The 19,421-nt window shown below is 45.8% G+C and overlaps 1 protein-coding gene across 5 annotated transcripts; it reads left to right on the plus strand.

Moving 5' to 3' along the window:
* Positions 1–75: 75 nt before the first annotated feature.
* On the plus strand, positions 76–19,014 carry GGNBP2 (gametogenetin binding protein 2). Of its 5 annotated transcripts, none has more exons than XM_051809403.1 (15): positions 76–148; positions 1,085–1,234; positions 5,063–5,143; positions 6,861–7,114; positions 7,944–8,042; positions 10,319–10,480; positions 10,567–10,680; positions 12,599–12,808; positions 13,857–14,031; positions 15,497–15,691; positions 16,240–16,390; positions 16,684–16,809; positions 16,888–17,039; positions 17,427–17,675; positions 18,335–19,014. In XM_051809403.1, the coding sequence occupies exons 2-15, from the start codon at positions 1,142–1,144 to the stop codon at positions 18,536–18,538; spliced, it is 2,265 nt and encodes a 754-aa protein (XP_051665363.1). In that variant the 5' UTR covers positions 76–148; positions 1,085–1,141; the 3' UTR covers positions 18,539–19,014. The 5 variants fall into 5 exon arrangements, with proteins under 5 accessions (XP_051665363.1, XP_051665362.1, XP_051665365.1 ...); XM_051809402.1 differs by having other exon boundaries at positions 94–148; positions 1,082–1,234; XM_051809404.1 differs by lacking the exon at positions 76–148 and having other exon boundaries at positions 991–1,234; positions 12,599–12,802.
* The last annotated feature ends 407 nt before the right edge of the window (positions 19,015–19,421 follow it).

The raw sequence follows: 19,421 nt of genomic DNA on the forward strand, positions 1-19,421 counted from the left end.
GCGGGCGGTACCGGGCGGTGCCCGCGGCTCTCGCGAGAGCGGGGCGGGGCGGCCCCGGGGCGGGCGGCAGCGACGAGGAGGCGGCTCCGGAGCCCGCGGTGCCGCCCGCCTGTCACAGCGCCCGGGCCCCGAGCGCCGCCAGCACCCGGTGAGGGCCCGGGGGCGGCGGGCAGCGCCCCCGGCGAGGGGAGGGAAGGGGGGACGGGGGAACGGGAACCCGCCCGCCGCGCGGGGCTGCTCCCCGGCACCGGGCGAGGCCGGGCAGCGCCGTTCGGAAGGGGTGGGTGTGCGGCGGGACCGCGGTGCAGCCCCGCGGGGAGGCGGCGGGGCGGGCGCTGGCCGGCGGGGAGGGGCGCCCCGGGGGCAGCGCCGGGCGTTGTGGCGGCTCCCCCTGCCCCGGCCCGGGGTGCGGAGCAGCCGCAGGGCCGCGCCGGGCCGGGCCGGGCCGGGCCGGGCTGGGCTGGGCGGGTCCCGCCGGCCGCGCTGGGCCGGTGGCGGGCGGGGGGCGGCGGCTCCATCTCCTCCTGGCCCTCCGCTCCCCAGGTCCGTGGCCCCCGAGCGCTCCATCACCCCACGGGGCTCCCTCTCCCCCTACCAGTCTCACTCTCTCCCCACCAGGGTCCATCTCCCCCCTATTGGTCTCCATCCCCCCAGCTGGGTTCTGCTCTGCCACCGGGTTTCCGTCCCTCTCAGCTGGGCTCCATCTCCCCTCCAACCGGGCTACATGTACCCCACCGAGCTCCATCTCCCCCCGGCTGGCTCCATCCCCCCCAAACGGATCTCCATCTCCCCCCCCCCGCCTTTCCAGCACCCCCGCTCCCCGCGCCTGGCTTCACCCTCCTTAACCGGGCTCCATCTCCCCCCCTGGTGCTCCATCCCCCCCAGCCGGGTCTCCGTCCCCCCGTGTCCCGCCGCTCCGTGCCCGCCCGTGCCCACCGCGGAGCCGCCCGGCGGGGCGGGCCGGGCCGTGTTGAATCAGGCGATGCGGAGCGCAGGCTGTGTCTGGGTGTGCGTGCGGAGGTGGTGAAAGTGTGGCGGGGGAGCGCGCTGGGTGTTTACTCCGGGGCTGGGCCGCTCGCAGGCAGCAGCAGCAGCAGCAGCACAGCGGGGAGGAGGAGGAGGAGGAAGCAGCGGCACAGCGATGGCGCGGCTGGTGGCGGTGTGCCGGGACGGCGAGGAGGAATTCCCCTTCGAGAAGAGGCAGATCCCGCTGTACATCGATGACACGCTCACGGTGAGTGCTCCCCCCCGGGGGCCGCCCCGCGTGTTGCAATGCCCGGGCCGGGCCTTCCCCCCCCGGCCGGGCCGCGCTGGCTCCTCGTTCATCGCGGGGACTTGGCGACTCTCGGCGTTTAAACTGCGCTGCCTGTGGCAACTTTGGCTTTATTTTTGTTTTTTTTTTTTTTTTTTTTAATCTGATCCGCGGCTCCCGAGGCGGGCAGGCCGCGGAAGAACGAGGGACTCGCTGCCGCGCTGGGGCCTGGGCACAACTTGTGTTGGAGCCACCGGCGTGTGTGGAGCCCAGAGGTGGAGCAAAGCCATTTTCCAGCCGAGGACGAAGGGAGCCATGTTAACGTTAAAGCCCAGCTTAAAACCCTCTCGTTACTCCGCTCCTGAACAGGCCAGAAAAGGCTAAAGGTGGTTGTGAAACCTTTGCCTTAAAGTCAGGCTTATTTAGCGTGCAGCAACGCGCTGCTGTGTCTGCAGGATCTGAGGGAGTTTCCCATTTCTGAATTGAAAAACGTGGTGTGTTTTTTTTTGCTTTTTCTAGAATATTCAGTGGAAAAATCAGCTAAGTGCAGCTTAGAGGCTTTCTGGTCCTCCTTCTCCTGGGTTTAGAGGAAGGCTCCGAAATTGCATCGTGGGGAAACACATGGCAAAGTGAAAAAAATTCTCTGGCTGGCCAGTTGATGTTGGTTTTAATTTTTGAGGCATGAAAATAGCGGGTAGAAAATAATAGTGCACTTAGTGTAATTTGGTATCTTGATTATTTGTATTTGATTTCTCTTGCTGTCAGTGTGACAGTACCTGCTGTTACTTTATATGGTATAAAATGTGGGGGCTTTAAATTCCTGATCTCATGTTTAGTATGGAGGAATTTCTGAGTTTTATATCAGCTAACTTGGGCAACTCTGTAATATAATTTCTACTGGAAGGTGTCCTTGCTCATTGCAGGGGGTTGGAACTGGATGATCTCTAAGGTCCTTTCAACCCAAACCATTCAGGGATTCTTCCATCTTCCAGAACAAAATAATTGAGTATCTTCAGACAGTCCCTTACCCTCCATCCAAATTATCTATCTTGACCTCGTCTGGTTTTGCTGCATCTGAAGAAAGGATCTTTGCTGTATTTTAGTTTTGATCATTTGAAGGGTGGCATATTATTAATTTACCAAACATCATCACTGTTTATGTCATCTCTGTTAACTGTGCTTATACATGAGGCAAAGTTTCCCCCACAGTTGTCCAGAACAGTATCTATCTGTCCTAAAGGGATTTATGACCTGGAAAACCCACCACTGTGCAGGAATAGTGTAAGTTTGTGGTTTTGGGTGTCTGGGTCACGCCTTTGAAGTTATTTTGCCCATCCATTCCCCATGGAGTTTTAAGCTCTTGGATTTTTCTCTCTTTATTTTATTTTCCTTGGACTCCCTAGTAAAAATTACCCACTAGCTTGTGTCATGTAGACTTGCCATGCTCTTGTTACCTTTGTTGTGTGTAATAGGTTGAGAAAGAGAGAACATTCAGCTGTACCAGGCACAGACAGATGTCTTCAGCAGGCCTAAAATTCCATTTGTGGTTTGGTCCTGGAATTTTAATGCCAGGCCCAAACTCTGTGTAATTGCACTGTGTTGTTACTGTCCTGCTGCTTTTTACACTGTCCTTGTGATTGAAAGGCTCCTCCAGCTGTAAATCAGTTTTGTATCCATCTGGAGGAGAGGCATTTATGCAAGTGCAAGTCATCCTTACCATGAAGAAATCTTATCTTGGGTCCATTTTTTTTCCCCTCCCATTATTATTGTTACAAAGTGCTTGGATTTCTAGGTGGTTTCTGGTGGCTTTTGTTAAATAAATCTGCAGAAGCAAGTGAATGAACTCTCAGCTTCCTTGTCTGTCATCTATAATTTATTTTTAAAATCCTTAATGAGAACAAGACGTGGAGCTGTCTTTGAAACAGAATTTTGCATCTGCAGCACTATCTGCAGAAAAATAGTGGTTATTGGTAGTAACTGGCTTCTGTTGACTTCATTTAAATCACAAATGTTACAAGTAGAGGGACTAACTGTCTGTTAGTCACCTGGAAGACTTAATCTTAGTTTTAAATCTAGAATCAGTGGTTGTAAATTAGGAGTGAATGGCCAGAGTGCTCTAAGCTTTGTAGTAGCACAGCAGGCAGTTGAGGTGCAGTGAGATACTCAATGGGTTGTGCACCACCACCACACTGCTCAGCTCCTTCTGGCTCAGCTAGAAATGAAAGGAGGTTTGAATATTGAACCCTTTTCATTTCTTAAGCAGCTTTTATGATTTCTAGGAGGCATTCCATTTGATGTGGTATTATGGGATTTTTTTTTTTCCTTCCAGTTCAGGGTGTGATGGTGGTTGATGTTTAACCACTTAATAAAATCTCAGCAGACACATGAATTAATTTAGCCTTTGATTCTTTCGCTCTGTTGTACAAAATACCTGAGGGTGTTGTCTGATAGTGGGAGATGAAGGTGAGGGGGGGAAAATAGGCAGATTTATCTCTTGCCTCTCTGTTATTAGCAGATAGAGCTTTTACTTTTGCTTGTAGCTCATGCCCCACAGAAACACCAAATTAACAGGGTAGGAAACCTGTAATTCTGCAGCAGAAACTGGTGCTGCTGCTTCGTGTGGATGGATCAGGGGCAAGGGAGGCTGGAAGGGAAATGCATGAGAGGCTGGAGTTGGCATTGGCTGCCCTGCACAAAGATGAGGCAGCTGTGCTGGTGCTCAGATTCTGGCACAGGGGAGATCAAAATCCTGCCTCGCTTTCTGCCCCCAGAGAATCGGGGTTTATTTTGGAGCAGAGCTGAGAGCCTGTGAGAGTGTGAGTGTGTGAGTTCTCTGGAGAGAGGGGTGGCACTTAGGCAGCCAGCAGGGACTTCTGCCTTAACTGGGCAGCTGAGGGAAGGTGGAGGGAGGAAAAGGGATGAATCAGGCAATTTGGGTTGCTGTTGATCAGTATTAGTTACTCACCCAAGTTGTCGTTTTGTCTTTGGGATTTTAAAGTGAACTTTCACTGTTCATATTGACAAATTCTCTTTATTTTCAGCTTGGACAAGAACATAACTAAGCCAGGCTTTACATGTTTTTCTAGTTGCTTTCATTTTACTCCACGGTTGCACAGTTGGATTTTCACCTGAAAATTATTTTACTGATTTCTGCCCCTCCCCAGGAAAGTGCCCCCTTTGTTTCTCAGTAATTTGATAAGAAATATTATTAATTACTTGCAAGTCATCACATTGTTCTGTAGGCTTAACATTTTACTCTGAGCCTCTTGAGAGTTGCAGCTGCAATCACACAAAACAAACTATGCCTTGGAGTACCTTGTTGGGTTAATATGGTTTTAAATTAGCCTTTGGAGGAGTCGACTCTGTCATTAAATTATTGTGGCTGTTTCTTCATAGCTTTATAAATTCACTTTGGCTGTTGGATGCATTTGGATCTCAATGTGTTGGAGTATGTTATTTTTAAAAACTGAAACAGGGTCTCAAGCCATGTAGATAATAATATAAATTCTGATGGTCCATTTAGCAACTTTTGCTTTCTCTCTGACAGCTATTTAAGAGTTGCCATTTATAAACTACCTCTAGAACATTGAATTAATGAAATATTTATTACTTTGCTGGGACATTTACTGTCTTAAACAGTTACTTTTATCCTTTCCCAAGCTCCAATAATCATGTGGAAAGTGTGAGCATTTAAGATAATTTTTGTCTTATTTCTCCCAAGAAAGTAAAACAACTGATGTTCTGTGTTTGGCTTTTTTTTTTTTTTTTATGAAAGCTCTTTTTGAAATTTTTTTTCCTCTCTTTTTACAGATGGTGATGGAATTTCCTGATAATGTGCTGAACCTCGATGGACACCAGAATAACAGTGCACAATTAAAACAGTTCATTCAGGTAAGTACCTACTCCTGTGTTTTACTTTCCTTGGGTTTGTGCTTTTGCTTCTCAAGAGGTTGTGACTCCTGGAGTGACTTAAGACACGTCAGCACCTGTGAGCAATCCCATGTTGGTACCAAAGTGCACTGGGCTCCTTTGTTCCCTGGATTTCACAGCATTTATTACAGGTTGTCCTGTCAGGAGGCAGTTGCTGCACGTCTGGTTAGGACTGAAAACTTAACCATGGAAACTACACTTTTCTAAATACATTTTGATTCTTATTTTCCTAGCTAGTTTTGAACTGCTTTTTCAAGTGGAAGTGGGCATTGCTTAAGGTTGGGTTCCTGTGATTGGTGCCGTGCCAGGGTAGAATTCACGTGCCAGTTTATACTTTATATGTAGTGAGTAGTGAGAGATGGTTTTGTGGTACCCCTGGAACTTTAATAACAGAAATAAAAGTGCAGCCCTGGAACACCTGTAGCAGCTGCAGGGCTGTGCCCTTGGTGTCCAGAGGAGCAGCCCTGTTGCTGCTCTGCAGTTGCACGTCCCCTCTCGTGCTTTGCCAGCATGTGCTGCATGTCAGACAGAGCTGTGCTGTGAAAATAGCTCACTCCTGCTTTGCTGTGACTGGTGCCATTAATTACAGGAAAGAGGATTATTGCACAGTGATATTGCTTGTCAGATGATTTGATGGGCCTGCCTCCAGGAGCACAAACCTTAAATGTTACCTGGTGATAGCTCTATTTTCATAATGTGTTACATAAAAGGAGCTGAAAATATTTTCTCTTTTCAGCTGATGTATTGACACGTTCCATGGGTTTGCTGAGTTCTCTCATGTTGTGGGGCCTTTTCTTTCTTTCCCCAGAAGTTGTGACAAGGCATTTCTGCACTGGGAGTGTTTTGAGTGGTGTGATGTGACAATAATACAGAAAATACTATCGTGGCAGAACGTTCCCAGTGCAGATCCAGCTGTGCTTTGTGCAACCAGGGCAAAGTGACCCTCAGTCAATAAATACACTGACAGGATTCTGCTCTGACAGATGATGTTGGGAAGTGCCAGTGGTGCTGACAGCCCAGGTGTAAATGTGTGTGTTGGAGTGTGAGGAAGGGACTGTCTCTCTTCTGCAGAGCTGTGCTAGTGGCAGTTCAGTGTTGATGGAACAGCAGTGAGAAGGACTAGAAGGGTATGTGCTTTTTTATGTGTGCCTGGATGTGTTTGACAGGGGGACCAGGAGACACATCTACAATTGTTTATTGATGTCAGCAATATTAGAAGGTGTTGTCTTTAATGTTCTATGAATAGCACACATGGAGTGTTCACTACTGAAGTAGAATGTTTCACCCTGAGCAGTAATGTGTGCTTTCTTTGGTTTCAGCTGTTAGAATTGGAATGGGAACTGGCATTTAGTCTTCCAGGAAAAATATTGTTAAATTGTCTTGGTCTGAGCAGAACAAGTCTGTTGTAAGTGAGATTTCCATAAATGCCAGCAAATTCATGAATTCCCTTTCTGTGTGCCAAAGATGAGTGTGAGAGTAGAAGATGCAAACTCGTGAAACCCTTTCCTAGAACATCTGTGCTGAGGTGGAGGAGAAGGGTTTCGCGATGGCAGCGGGGACGGGCGACGTTCATCCCGAGGCAGCACTGGCTGGTCGGAGCGGGAGGAGGAGGAAACAAGAGGAGGCAAATATTCTGTGCCTGGTTTTTTTAACACTGGCCCGTGTGGCTGTGTTGCAGAGACACAGCATGCTGAAGCAGCAGGACCTGAACATTGCCATGATGGTGACGTCGCGGGAGGTCCTGAGCGCCCTTTCCCAGCTGGTGCCGTGCGTGGGCTGTCGGCGCAGCGTGGAGAGGCTCTTCTCCCAGCTCGTGGAATCTGGGAATCCAGCCCTGGAGCCCCTCACAGTGGGGCCAAAGGGGGTGCTCTCTGTGACTCGCAGCTGTATGACTGATGCAAAGAAGCTTTATACGCTCTTCTATGTGCATGGGTGAGTGTCTTGGGACTGCCCGGGGGAAAGGAAGGCTGCTGTCTGTGCATTTGTCTGTGCATTTGTCTGGGCTGCCTTCCTGGGGACACTAAATTGTCACATCTTGCATCTTAGAGTACATCCTTGTCATAGAATCATAGAACCAACTGGGTTGGAAGGGACCTCTGAGATCATCAAGTCCAACCCTTGATCCACTACTGCTGTGGTTGCTAGACCATGGCACTAAGTGCCACATCCAGTCTTGTCTTAAAAACCTCCTTGTCTTTTATATCCATGTTAAACTAGTTATTGCCTAAACTGGGAAAAAGCAAACCCAACACTTAATCTGATCTTCATATCACCAGTTGCAATGCCATGATTGCAGTTAAAAGATACCAATATTTAAATATTGGCATCTATAAATATAAATATATTCGGCCATTAATCTGGCACAGATACTGTGGGGTTTTTGTGGTGTGTGGAAGAAGAGTGATTGTTTGCCTCGCTACTTGGCATGGAAAAAATAAAAGAAAACAAATTAATTAATACCTGCCCACCAAAACTTTCTGTTCTTGGGTAGAAAGGTAACCCTGAGAAAGTGAAACCTTCTGGGTTTGGTGAGCACAATAAATAGCCCCAGTGCCATTAGTTTCTCAGATGTCAGCAGAGCAAACAGTGAGTGCTCAACACGCTGTGCCTTAGCCTTCCAGTTGGCTTCAGGTCCTCCTTCTTGCTCCAGTGAGCAGGAAAAGTAGGAGAGGTTAGTGCAGAGCTGAGGAGATGGAGATCTGGTAGTGTAAGAACAAGTGCTTTCCAGAATCCTAAGCTGGTTACATTTCTTTTTCCATAGGTCCAAACTGAACGACATGATTGATGCAATTCCCAAAAGTAAGAAGAACAAGAGATGTCAGCTACACTCCCTGGACACACACAAACCAAAACCTTTGGGGTAAGTTCCAATTCAATCTCAAATATTTTAAGAACCAAAGTATTGATGATAATTTATTTTTAAGCATTGAGATCAGTTCTTACACGATGATCTGTTTGCCAGAGTTAGCTGGATTATAGCAGACCCAAATGGGGGAGAGGAAGAGAAGCACCAGGAGTTTTGGGCATGCTCAGGGCACGGGTGGCTTCTGCACTGTGATGGAAAGACAAACTGGTTCTTATGCTCTAGACCAAAAGGATTGATCAGCAGATTTTCTCACATGGAGGTGAACGAGTACATGCTAAACAAATATACATCATTTTGCTTGGGATTATTAAAAATGCCTTGCACAACTGTTAATCAAGGGCTTTATTGTGGTCGGGTGCAGGGTTAAAACTGGGACTCAATAAAATGTGTTTTCTCAAAATGTGACGGCATGTTTTGAACACACCACTGAAAAATATGCATATATGCCAACTGGTTAACCAGAAAAACACTCCCTGTGAATCTGTTGTGGATTTTGGAAGTGGTGTTTTTTGTTGGGTTTGGGTTTTTTTGTTGTTGGTTTTTTTTTTAATATGATGACAAATAAATTGGGCTCTTGTGCTTGGCTGGAATGTCTAGACCTTTTTTAGTCAGTTGTGTTCTGCTCCTGGTTGAGTGTACAACCTGTAAAAGTTGGTTTCCAGTTACAGGACATGTATTTTTCTATGCAGATTTGAGTCTCTTTGGGTTCAGTTAAATCCCCTGGGATACCAGGGATATGGAATCTGACACTCAATTTTTGCTTGTGCTCCCTCAGCACAGTGGTAACTAATAATTATCTCCTATTATATTTTGGTTACAGGCCTTTCATATAATTAGTTTAAAACTTGTGTTACACAGGATCATGAAGGTATAGGGGTATATATTTTTTTTTTTAATAAAGCAAATTCATAGCATTATGAGAGTGGGTTTTGGTTTTTTTCCTTATCTTTAATAAGTTTAATCTTTTCTGTGTGAGAACACACGCCGTGGAACCCGCAGTTGGCATTTTGGGCACGGCAGAACAGTTCTCCAACTGAATGAATAGAGAGGAGAGCGCTGCCTTTATTTCCTCAGTTCATGCTGGAATAAATCCCCTTAGTGTTTTGGATGCAGATTAATAGGGAATATGTGGAAGAGCAGTATTTTATTACAGTGCAAGGAAAACTTTTGGCTTTCTCAGGTACCGTGGCTCGTGGGCCATCAGGGTGGTTTGCTACAGAAACATGACTTGCACTCCCTTGCTCAGTCAAACCCCTCTGTGCTGGGCAGAAGTGCCCAGGGTGTATCAGCACTGATATTTCTCCAAACAAATCTTCCTGCAGTGGCACAAACCCACTCCAGCTGTGCCGTGGAGGCATCTAAGGGAATTGTCTCACGGAACAAACCTTATTTATCAACGTAGAGCTACTGCTCTGCTTCTGTGCAAGAAACTCCTTCAGATGAGTTGCATCTGTTGGGCATTTCATGCACACAAAAAGGGCTTTGAGTTGTAATTGTGTGTTTAATTAGAGGGGTTATGTAACCAGCTAATTCCACTCGAGGGTTGCTTGCTGTGCTCAGTTTCAGTGTCCCTGGGTCATTCATGGCTGCTCGGTGCCATTTGGGGCTCAGGAGCATTTTAAACTCTCAGAAGTGCAGGCCCTGTGCTCTGGCAAACGAGATCATGGCATATATAAGTACTGCAGTTAGGAAATAGAGGTGCTTCCTCCCATTTTCCTGCTGTGTTGTATCCATCCATGAGCTCACACAGAAGTGATGAAGTGTCAGGTGTAGACAAGCCTGTGAGTAAACATGACATGTGATTTTATGTTTATTCTTTGCTCTATAATTTACTTTTAGCTTATCCACTAACTATGTCATTTTAGTATTTTTCTGGCAATTTTTTTACATTTAATATAGAGTGTTTTAGTTTTTTTTATGGTAGTAGACGTGTGGAATTTGGGGGTTTTGTTTTGCTTTTTTCTTTTATTATTTTAGTGAATTATCTTATGAAATTTAATCTTAAAACTTATGTATGTTTAAAGTAATATTCTGAAACATTACTACTGGTTTTCAGCTGTAACTTTTAAAAGTCGTGACGAGTCTGGATTGTAAACGTGGACAGCAAAATTTGCATCTCATGATGCAGACTTTCTGACTCTCTGACCCAGACTTTCTTACAAGTTAAGGCTTAACCTGTAGAGAATTCAAAGTAAATTAAGGAACACAGCAGCATTTTCATAGGATTTGCTTAGGAAAAATAACTAGTTCATAATATATATATGTTATAGGTCTGAAAAATGTTTGGTAATACTATGTGACAGTGAAGGGAGCAGTAACAGACTCAGTACAAAGAAATTAAAAGCAGTTAAAAGTAGAGAAGACAGGAGGAGGAGGAAGGAGAGCAAGTGTAGCATCATTTTCTGCTATGGACCTTCCCAGGGAGCAGTCAGGTAAACCAAAGAGGCTTTGCTTTGCTTCTTTCCTAACCCCCCCCAGGGTAATGTGCAGCCTTTTGTCTCCTCTGATTGTTTTGCAGGGGCTGTTGGATGGATGTGTGGGAGCTCATGTCCCAGGAATGCAGGGATGAAGTAGTTTTAATCGACTCTAGTTGTCTTCTAGAAACGTTAGAAACCTACCTACGAAAACACAGGTATGTGAAAGGAACAGAGGGTTCCTTTTCAGCAAGACACCTGCAGTTTAAAAAATGCAATGAGTGAGTGATAAGTGTGTTCACACATCGTTTAAATGCGTGGAGGATTCTTATGCCAGCCTTTTAAAACTGAAGATCTCAGCTCGGTGGTGACAGAGGAACCCTGCAGGTTGCGTTGGGGCAGTGGATGAGACAAAGATGGTGAAATGTTCTTTGTGTTTTACCTGTTGCTCCAGGTTATGGTGGGGGAAATGTGGAGACCTCAGGTGAAGTCATAGCTGCTTGTCTCCATTATTTTGGTTAGGATTAATTTACAATTTAATGTGTTAAAACTGTGTATATTCATTCACTCTTTCACAAGTAGCCCACTCCAGGATTATGCTCTTAGGCTTTCAGGGAGTATGTGCCTGTTCAGCAGCAGATTTTAGGCTTGGTGTTGCCTGTAAATCACTGTTCTAAACCAGTTGTTTATGACTTGCAGTGCTGGTGCTGTTAAGTCCCTCTTGCAGGGCAGAAATGAGGCACTAAATTATAGTTGCATGTGTGCAGTAGCTGCTGTGCTGATTAAAAAGTTTTCGTTTCCAGCAGTCTCAAGGTTCTGATATGAACTGTGGGGGCACAGATGGGTGTGGGGGTGGCGGTGCTGTGGAAATAACACTTTGGAAACAAAATAACTTTAATCTCCTGTGACATTAAACAGGGCTTTGGCAGCGTTCCTGCTGCTAACCTGCAATAATATTGCTGTTTTCTTTGCTTTCACCACCGAAACTAGGCAGGTACCGTAGTTCTGTCACACAGCAAAGTGTGTTTGACTTGGTGTTGTCAAGCTGGACACGCTAGCAGAGGGAAAAACACCATCCAGGGCTGGCATGGAGAGCCAGTTTTTCAAGCTGAAATGTGAGCAGCTTGTCTGACTTGCATTTTTAGAGTAATGCAGAGGTTTTGTAGCTTCTTGAAGGTTACTCCTCTTATAACATAGAATGAGCTTAATTTGGTTGTATTTTAATTATAACAGACTTTGTAAGTGTGCTCTTCTCACACATGAGCTGTCACATGTTTAAAATGAATGCGTGGTGTTATAAATAAACCTTGTTTGGCTATCAGCACAGTAATCTAATAATTCAAAATATGCTTAAAGGTGTTTGTAGTGGAAACAAACACTGCTCTTGTACAGCAGGGGCAACAGAGGAAACTTATTTCTTATCACTTGAGTACACTTTAAATAATTGCTGTAAGGTAACTTGGAGTGTGTTCCTTGAGAGGGATTTTGTCCTGGCTTGTACTAAGGATTCAGCTTGTTCACTGTTAGATTTCTGATCTTTGAATGAAGGTGCAATTGCATATCCACATCCATGTAGGAACTTCTTCATATTAACAATTAGCTTACCTTTTGCTTTGGAGCATGAAAGTTTTGATACCCAGGCTTTTATGTATGGTAGGTGGGATAATTCATACAGGCAATTTATTACAGAATCCCAGAATGAGCTGAGCTGGGGGGACCCACCAGGATCATCGAGTCCAACCCTCAGCCCTGCACAGGCCCATCCCCAAGGGTCACCCCCTGTGCCCCAGAGCATCATCCAAACCCTCCTGGAGCTCTGGCAGCCTTGGGGCTGTGCCCACTGCCCTGGGGAGCCTGGGCAGTGCCCAGCCAGCCTCTGGGGGAAGAACCTTTCCCTGAGATCCACCCTGACCCTGCCCTGGCACAGCTCCAGCCCTTCCCTGGGTGCTGTCCCTGGTCCCCCCAGAGCAGAGCTCAGTGCCTGCCCCTCCTCTGCCCCTCTGGAGGAACTTCTAACTGCAGTTACAGCCAAAATCTTGTTACTTTCCCTTTTGAAGTGCCACAGAGCTCCCGTGCCCCTGTTGGAGCGGGGTCAGACGGTTGGTCAGGAGCTCAGCTGTGCTGTGCTTCCCCCAGGTTCTGCACTGACTGCAAGAACAAGGTGCTGCGTGCCTACAACATCCTGATCGGGGAGCTGGACTGCAGCAAGGAGAAGGGTTACTGTGCTGCCCTGTACGAGGGGCTGCGCTGCTGCCCCCACGAGCGCCACATCCACGTGTGCTGCGAGACCGACTTCATCGCCCACCTCCTGGGGAGGGCCGAGCCCGAGTTCGCAGGAGGGTATGAGTATGTAATTGGCTAGAGTGGGCTATCTAGCGCTTTGCTTCTTTATTTTATCCTTCAGTGTCTTTTGCCAAAGTGGTTTTTTGTGCCTCCTGGCTGCGTGATGAACCCGTGACTGTGAATGTTGGGAGACTCTGGAGGTGGCGCTTCGAAGTAGCCGAGGTTTCATCTGTGCTTTTTGACTTTCAAAGTGCATTTAAAGAAAGAAATTGCCCAGTGTCTCCTGGTTCATTGTTCACTGCTTGTCCATTGGGGTGTTCAAATATGCGAAATAGAAAGACAACCTTGGTTGACAGTTCTGCCAAATGCCAAGTGTTCAGGTTGATTTTGCTGCCATTTTTGTATTACAGTACTTTCTGAACCTGTTTTAGCATCTTAAAATCTCCCAGTGAAAAGTACAGTTCTGAGCTCAATATCATAGAATGGTTTGGGTTGGAAGGGATATTAAAGATCCTTAAAAGAGATCTTCCTAGTTCCAACCCCAGTACCTTTAAAGCTCAGTCACACCTGTTTAATTAAGAGAGTCAATCCTTTTATAATGATTTTCCCTCAGTAGATGATAGATTGAACAGATTGAGAGATAATGGATTGACAATGAACAGATTAATACAGAAATGTTTTTGCTTTGTACGGTAAGTAACGTATAAAACTTCTTTGTGTGTTTATCCAACTTCAGTTAGCTGATGGTGAAATATTTGCTGCAAACTCAATGCATATTTTAGGAAACAAAACAATGCATTAAAACTGGCATTAAAACTGCTGCTCTCTCCTGGTAAGGGCAGGGACTGATGGGGTGACTCCTGAAGTCCGAGGTGGGAAGGCACAGAGCTGTTCACCAGCACAGTGAGCCCGTCAGGAGCTCAGTGGTGGCTTTGACCTGGTCCTTTCTATTTTGCATCCGCATGTGGCACAGCAGAGCCCGGGCGAGAGGCTGCTCGTGCCAACACAACCTGCAGCTGCACCCAAACCAACACGGCAGCCGCTGCTTTGATCCCTGGCTTGGCTCCCAGCTGCTTTAACAAGGCTGTGCTTTGGTTCCACTCCTGTGCAGGCGCAGGGAGAGGCACGCCAAGACAATAGACATCGCCCAGGAGGAGGTGCTGACCTGCCTGGGCATCCACCTCTACGAGAGGTTGCACCGGATCTGGCAGAAGCTGCGGGCCGAGGAGCAGACGTGGCAGATGCTCTTCTACCTGGGGGTGGATGCTCTGCGCAAGAGCTTCGAGGTAAGTCGAGTTTTACCTGACTGTATCTAACTCCATTTTCACTGCAGTTCTTTTTTTCTGCTTTCTCCACATGTTAGGCTTCGAGGGTGTTGCAGTGACTCCCTCGTTGAGTTGTGTGACATCCCTGCACAGCACAGCTGTGTTCTGATGTGAAATCTGCTGGAATGGAAAAGATTGAGCCTTGCTTTTACTTTCAGGCTGCGTGTTGTAGTACACTGAGCCTTCTGTGTTTTTAATTCACAGTTATTTCTGTGTTCTTCTACGTGATGGCATTTAAAGTAGGTCAGGTTGCAGCAGTTTTTATTTGGTTTATGAGTAAAACTGGAGGATGTGCCTTTGAATTACAGACATGATTGTTAACTCCTGCATTCCATGTGTTCCAAATGCACTCTGTGGCATCACGTGGTTCCTTTAACATATACCAGTAGTTCATGTTAGTCAATAGTTGGTATGACAGATCTTTTTTGTTACCTTTGTCTTCCCTTCATAATGACTGTTCTTTCTCAAAACTTCTAAAACATCAGAGAAGGAGGAAGAAAATCAGTTTGGATTTGGTCATAGTGGAACCCTAAACTAGTTCTTGGAGTTTTTTTACAAGTAATTTGTTTCTTAAATACCAAAAATGATATGGAAGTTTCCTTGGACAGGGAATGCTTCAGCATTTGTGTCAGGTTTTGCCTTGGTGGGGTTTTAAACTAGTAAAGTATGGAACTGAAAATCCATTGACATTGTAAAACTCAGGGAATTTTGCTGGTATGCAAGGATGGCTGTGAATTTGAAATACATAACTTATGTGGGGCTCTTTTCTAAGCTGAGTAGGAATGATGGGGGCTCATTTTGGCTAAAGGAATTTCCAGAGTGATTTGGGGAAAAAAACCCTCCAAAATAAAAGCAAGCCCTCTGAATTTATTTTTATCTCTGTAAGAGCATCAATCCAGAATAGTTGACTAGTTTAATTATATTCTGTTAACTCTGTACCTAGATGTGGCATTATGATATTTATTCTAAATTTAGTATTAAGGAACTTAATTAGATACTGGCTATATTTTGAGATACACCTACACTTCAGGTTGGACTGCCTAGGAAATGAGTAGGTTTTTCACTGCTTACCCTGGATAAAGAGCTGCAGGAATCCTGTACCAGTAGTTCTGATATGGCTTTTTTGTGCTGCTGTGTTAAATAATCAGAGTATCTACCACGTAAACAGATCCCAAAATGCATAAAATTCAGCAGCTTTTCACTGAAAATTGTGAATCTGGGCCATAAGTGAAACACAGAGCTCCTCCATACAAATATCTTCAGCAGTCTGAACAGAGGGAATAAATCTGGATGGGCATTTTTCTTCTGTAGTTAAGAGTTGTGTTGCTGGGACTTTATGACTGGCTGCTTTCCTCCTCCTTTTTTATAAATGTGAAAGCTTGAATTGTGATAACTGCTATAAATAGATCTAACCTCTTGCAAACAGATGGCTGTGGAAAAAGTGCAAGGTATTAGTCGATTGGAACAGCTCTGTGAAGAATTTTCGGAAGAAGAAAGAGTGAGAGAGCTGAAACAAGAGAAGAAACGCCAAAAACGGAAGAACAGACGGAAAAATAAGTGTGTGTGTGAGATCCCTGCTCCTCTGCAGGCAACAGAAGAGAAGGAAATCAATCAGGCAAAGGTAAACGGGGCTTTCAGGTGCTGCATTCATCAGATCTCTGTTCGTGGTAGGATTCTTGAGAGGTTTTTACTGTATTTTTGGGAACTAGTTTTGGTTACTGGTGGAATTTAAAACTTTTTCAGATTAGTGCAGCCTTTGTAAAGTAGTTACCTGCAACTCCTCAGCTTTTGGGGGCTCGGGGTTTCTTTTTTTAAATCCTAAATCTGGGGTTTAGCTTATGCCAGAGTATTTTTCAGCTATAACTCCTTTGAGATCACTTAATACAGGAAATCAAATGCTACTTGTAGACAATTCCCATCGAATTTTTGGAGAGGAGGAAGCTTTAATTGACTAAGTGCAATTACTCAGGATATGTTGACTGAACTTAGTTGACTGTAGGTCAGATTACTGTAGGAAAGTTGGTTGGAATTTGTTTAGTTGTCTTGTGTTTGTGAAGAATTCGAAGCAATGCTGTTATCAGTCAGTGCCAGCTGGTTTTTGTTGTGGAAGGAGTGTCCTTTGCAAAGCTGCTTTCAGTGCCTGCAAGTGTGTTTTGTTTGTGTTTTAAGGAGAACTCCAACTTCACAGAAAGCAGTTGCAAAGCCTGTGGTAGCACCGAAGAAGCCAACAACTGTGTAGAAGTAATTGTTACTAATGAAAGCACCTCTTGCACTTGTCCTAGTAGTGGTACCCTATTAGGTTCACCTAAAATCAAGAAAGGTAATGTTCATTGTTATTATTTTTCATTTTTAAAAACGTTTGCTTTTTAGGGGTAAACAGGGCTCAGCTATTTTTAAAAACAATTGGGTTTTTGGAGAGATGCTCCAGTGGAAGGTTCCCTTGGTCTATAGGAAGGTGTCCCTGCCCATGGCAGGAGGGTGGAACGAGACGATTTTTAAGGTCCCTTCCAACCTGAACCAGTCTGGGATTCTATGAATTCCTTTTTGTAGAGGCATAACTGAAGAACATGCAGCAGTTCCTGTGGATGACAGTGATTTTTGGCTTTGCCTCAGGTTTATCTCCACACTGTACTGGCAGTGACTGTGGCTATTCATCGAGCATGGAGGGCAGTGAAACGGGCTCTCGGGAGGGGTCAGATGTGGCCTGCACCGAAGGCATCTGCAACCACGATGAAAATGGTAGGTTTGGGAAGAAGATAATAAAGCTTTAGTGTCCCCAAAACTGAAGTAGCTTAGAATTAACATCTCCTTTTGCAGGAGACGATCCCTGTGTCCATCGCTGCGACGACAAGGAGGAGGATGGGGACAGCTGTGTGGAGTGCTGGGCTAACGCGGAAGAGAACAACACAAAAGGCAAAAACAAAAAGAAGAAAAAGAAAAGCAAAGCTTTGAAGTGTGAGAATGACCATGTAAGGACCACGGCTCTGCCAGATGCTTCTCTAAATGCTTACGTTTGAAAGTAGTTACACAGGAGGATTTTAAGTCCCGTTTGTGCTTAACGCTGAAAACGGGGTAACGGGGATCTCCTGTTCCCTCTCCATCCAAGTTTTGGAATTGAGGTCCTTCCTGGAGTAGGTTGTGGTGGAAAGAATCTCTACTATATTCCTAAGCATGTGCACTTTTGCTCACTCTCAGTGAATTAACATCCCTGCCCATCCCAGGCACACATTTAAAAATGCCTATTCCTTGCTCTCCTTTGAACTCTCCCCTTTTCCCCCTCTGCTTCCACCTGAAACTCGAATGCTCCGTATCAAATACCACGGGGTAGTTCATTCCAGGCTTGTTTTCCATTTCAGATTCAGAAACTTGGAAGCTGTCTGGCAGATCCAGGTACCAGAGAGACCTCAGGGAATCTCACGCACACAGAGTTCCATCGCGACAAGACCAAAGACACACACGCTGAGAGCTGCTGTAGCGCAGACAAAAGCGGCCAGCAGTTGCCTTGGTTTGAGCATATGAAAAATGTGTCACAGTTTGCAGAACCTACAGAAATGTCACTCGTTCCTGATACTGGAAAAGGTGCCAAAAGCTTAGTGGAACTCCTTGTAAGTAACGGCTCCCTTGGAATTGGAGGTTGTAGCATCCTGCTTTAAGACTCGGGCAGAGGGTGGGGCTTAGAACTCAAATCCCACTGAGGAACTGTTGGACTCCCAGTGTTTAGTTTATTTGCATGGTGCACGTTCTCTGGGAAGTTTATGGCTGAAATGCTTTGCAGGGGAGGAGAAATTGTCCCTGGAATGCAGTGGCAGAAGTGTTCATTGTCAAGGGTTGCATTATTCCATAACATGAAGTGGGCATTATTGCTGCCCTCAGGCCTCAAATGTTACTTCCCACTGCAGGCTCCTTGGACAGCTTTCTTCTATCTCCCTTTCCTTTCCATCTCCTTCCCCTTATTTAGATCCTTTCTGCTTTCTTCCCCCCGTTTTTCCTCTTTCTTTCCTTCCCTTTTCCTCTTGCCTCTGCTTTTTTTTCCCCCTCTTCCCCCTCCTCCTTTTTTTTTTTCCCTTCTTTCTTTCCCCTCCTTTTCCCCCCAAAAACCTCAAACGAAAATCATCCTCTTCCAATGGAAATGTGAATGATTTCCTGACTTTGTGGCTGCCTCTCACCCCAGGAAGCAGCAGAGCCCTGGGTGTGAGTTGGGACTCGGGCTGTGTGTGTGCCCCCAGATGTGCTGCAGCTCTGAAATCCCCCTTCCCCTTGGCAGGACGAGTCCGAGTGCACTTCTGACGAGGAGCTGTTCATCTCCCAGGACGAGATCCAGTCCTTCATGGCAAACAACAAGTCTTTCTACAGCAACCGGGAGCAGTACCGGCAGCACCTGAAGGAGAAGTTCAACAAGTACTGTCGCCTCAACGACCACAAGGGGCCGGTCTGCAACAGCTGGCTGGCAACAGCTGGAGCCAACTGAGCCCGGCCCCCTCTCTGTCTGTCACTGAAACTCGAGATGACTACTGCGCCTTCTCCTTCCAGACTTAATTTAGTGACTTAACGGCAAAATTTTATCTTAAATTAATGTGATTCTTTTTTTCTTGTTTTTTTTTTTTCTTGTTTTTTTTTTTTTTTCCTCTGGGGGAGGCTGGTGGAGGTGATTTCCTTAATTTTGTTCTTTCTCCAGGCTTGTATCTTTAGTTGAGTAGCTGTGCAAGCCTCTCTTCTAATTTAAGCCATCTCTTTTCATTCAATGTTTCTCTTCCTGTGAGACTTACAAAGAAGCAAACTAGTGGCAAAGTAATGTTGTACCTATAATTCTGTACAGAATGACAAGGAGCTGAATATAAGATTTTACAAAGTAGACATCCATTTGCAAAATGTTTTGGATGTAATATGTTAAAGCGCAATGTGCAAAATTTAAATAAAGAATATTTATTAATATGCATAGTAAAAGTGGGTGTCTATATTTGTACTCTGAGCACTCCTTCCCAGCAGGATGAATTCCTGCTGGTCACACAGGTGGATGGCTGTGTGGAGGGAGGGGTGTAAGATGAGGAAACCTGGCCTGGGAAAGGACAGATCCTTGCAAAAAGCAGTGTGCCAGGCTCTGTGCTTTTTGAACAAAGAGAATCACCAGCTCCCCCACCCTTTCTTCTTTCATAAATATCTGTACGTCAGACTTTTCACAGGTTTGGGGGTTTTTTTTGTTTCTATTAATCTGTTTCTTCGCAAGTCTCTGGGAATTACTTGAGCATCCCTGACCCTTGTGAGGGGGTTGACAGCACCTTTCCTGAGCTGCTCTGCCCTCTGATCCCTCCCCAGTCCCACACTCAGCTGGGGGTTGTTTGCAGGGTCTCTGC

This window comes from Manacus candei, unplaced genomic scaffold (genome assembly GCF_025592945.1).
Source record: "Manacus candei isolate 608988 ecotype Guabito, Panama unplaced genomic scaffold, ASM2559294v1 h1tg000076l, whole genome shotgun sequence".
In the NCBI taxonomy this organism is placed as follows: domain Eukaryota; kingdom Metazoa; phylum Chordata; class Aves; order Passeriformes; family Pipridae; genus Manacus; species Manacus candei.

What these genes read in the sequence shown, in the direction of transcription:
- GGNBP2 (XM_051809403.1), top strand. Translation starts at nt 1,142, where the DNA reads ATGGCGCGGCTGGTGGCGGTGTGCCGGGACGGCGAGGAGGAATTCCCC. An exon ending in CTGCAACCACGATGAAAATG is followed by an intron (nt 16,810 to 16,887) that starts GTAGGTTTGGGA and finishes CTCCTTTTGCAG; the next exon opens with GAGACGATCCCTGTGTCCAT. An exon ending in TGAAGTGTGAGAATGACCAT is followed by an intron (nt 17,040 to 17,426) that starts GTAAGGACCACG and finishes TTTCCATTTCAG; the next exon opens with ATTCAGAAACTTGGAAGCTG.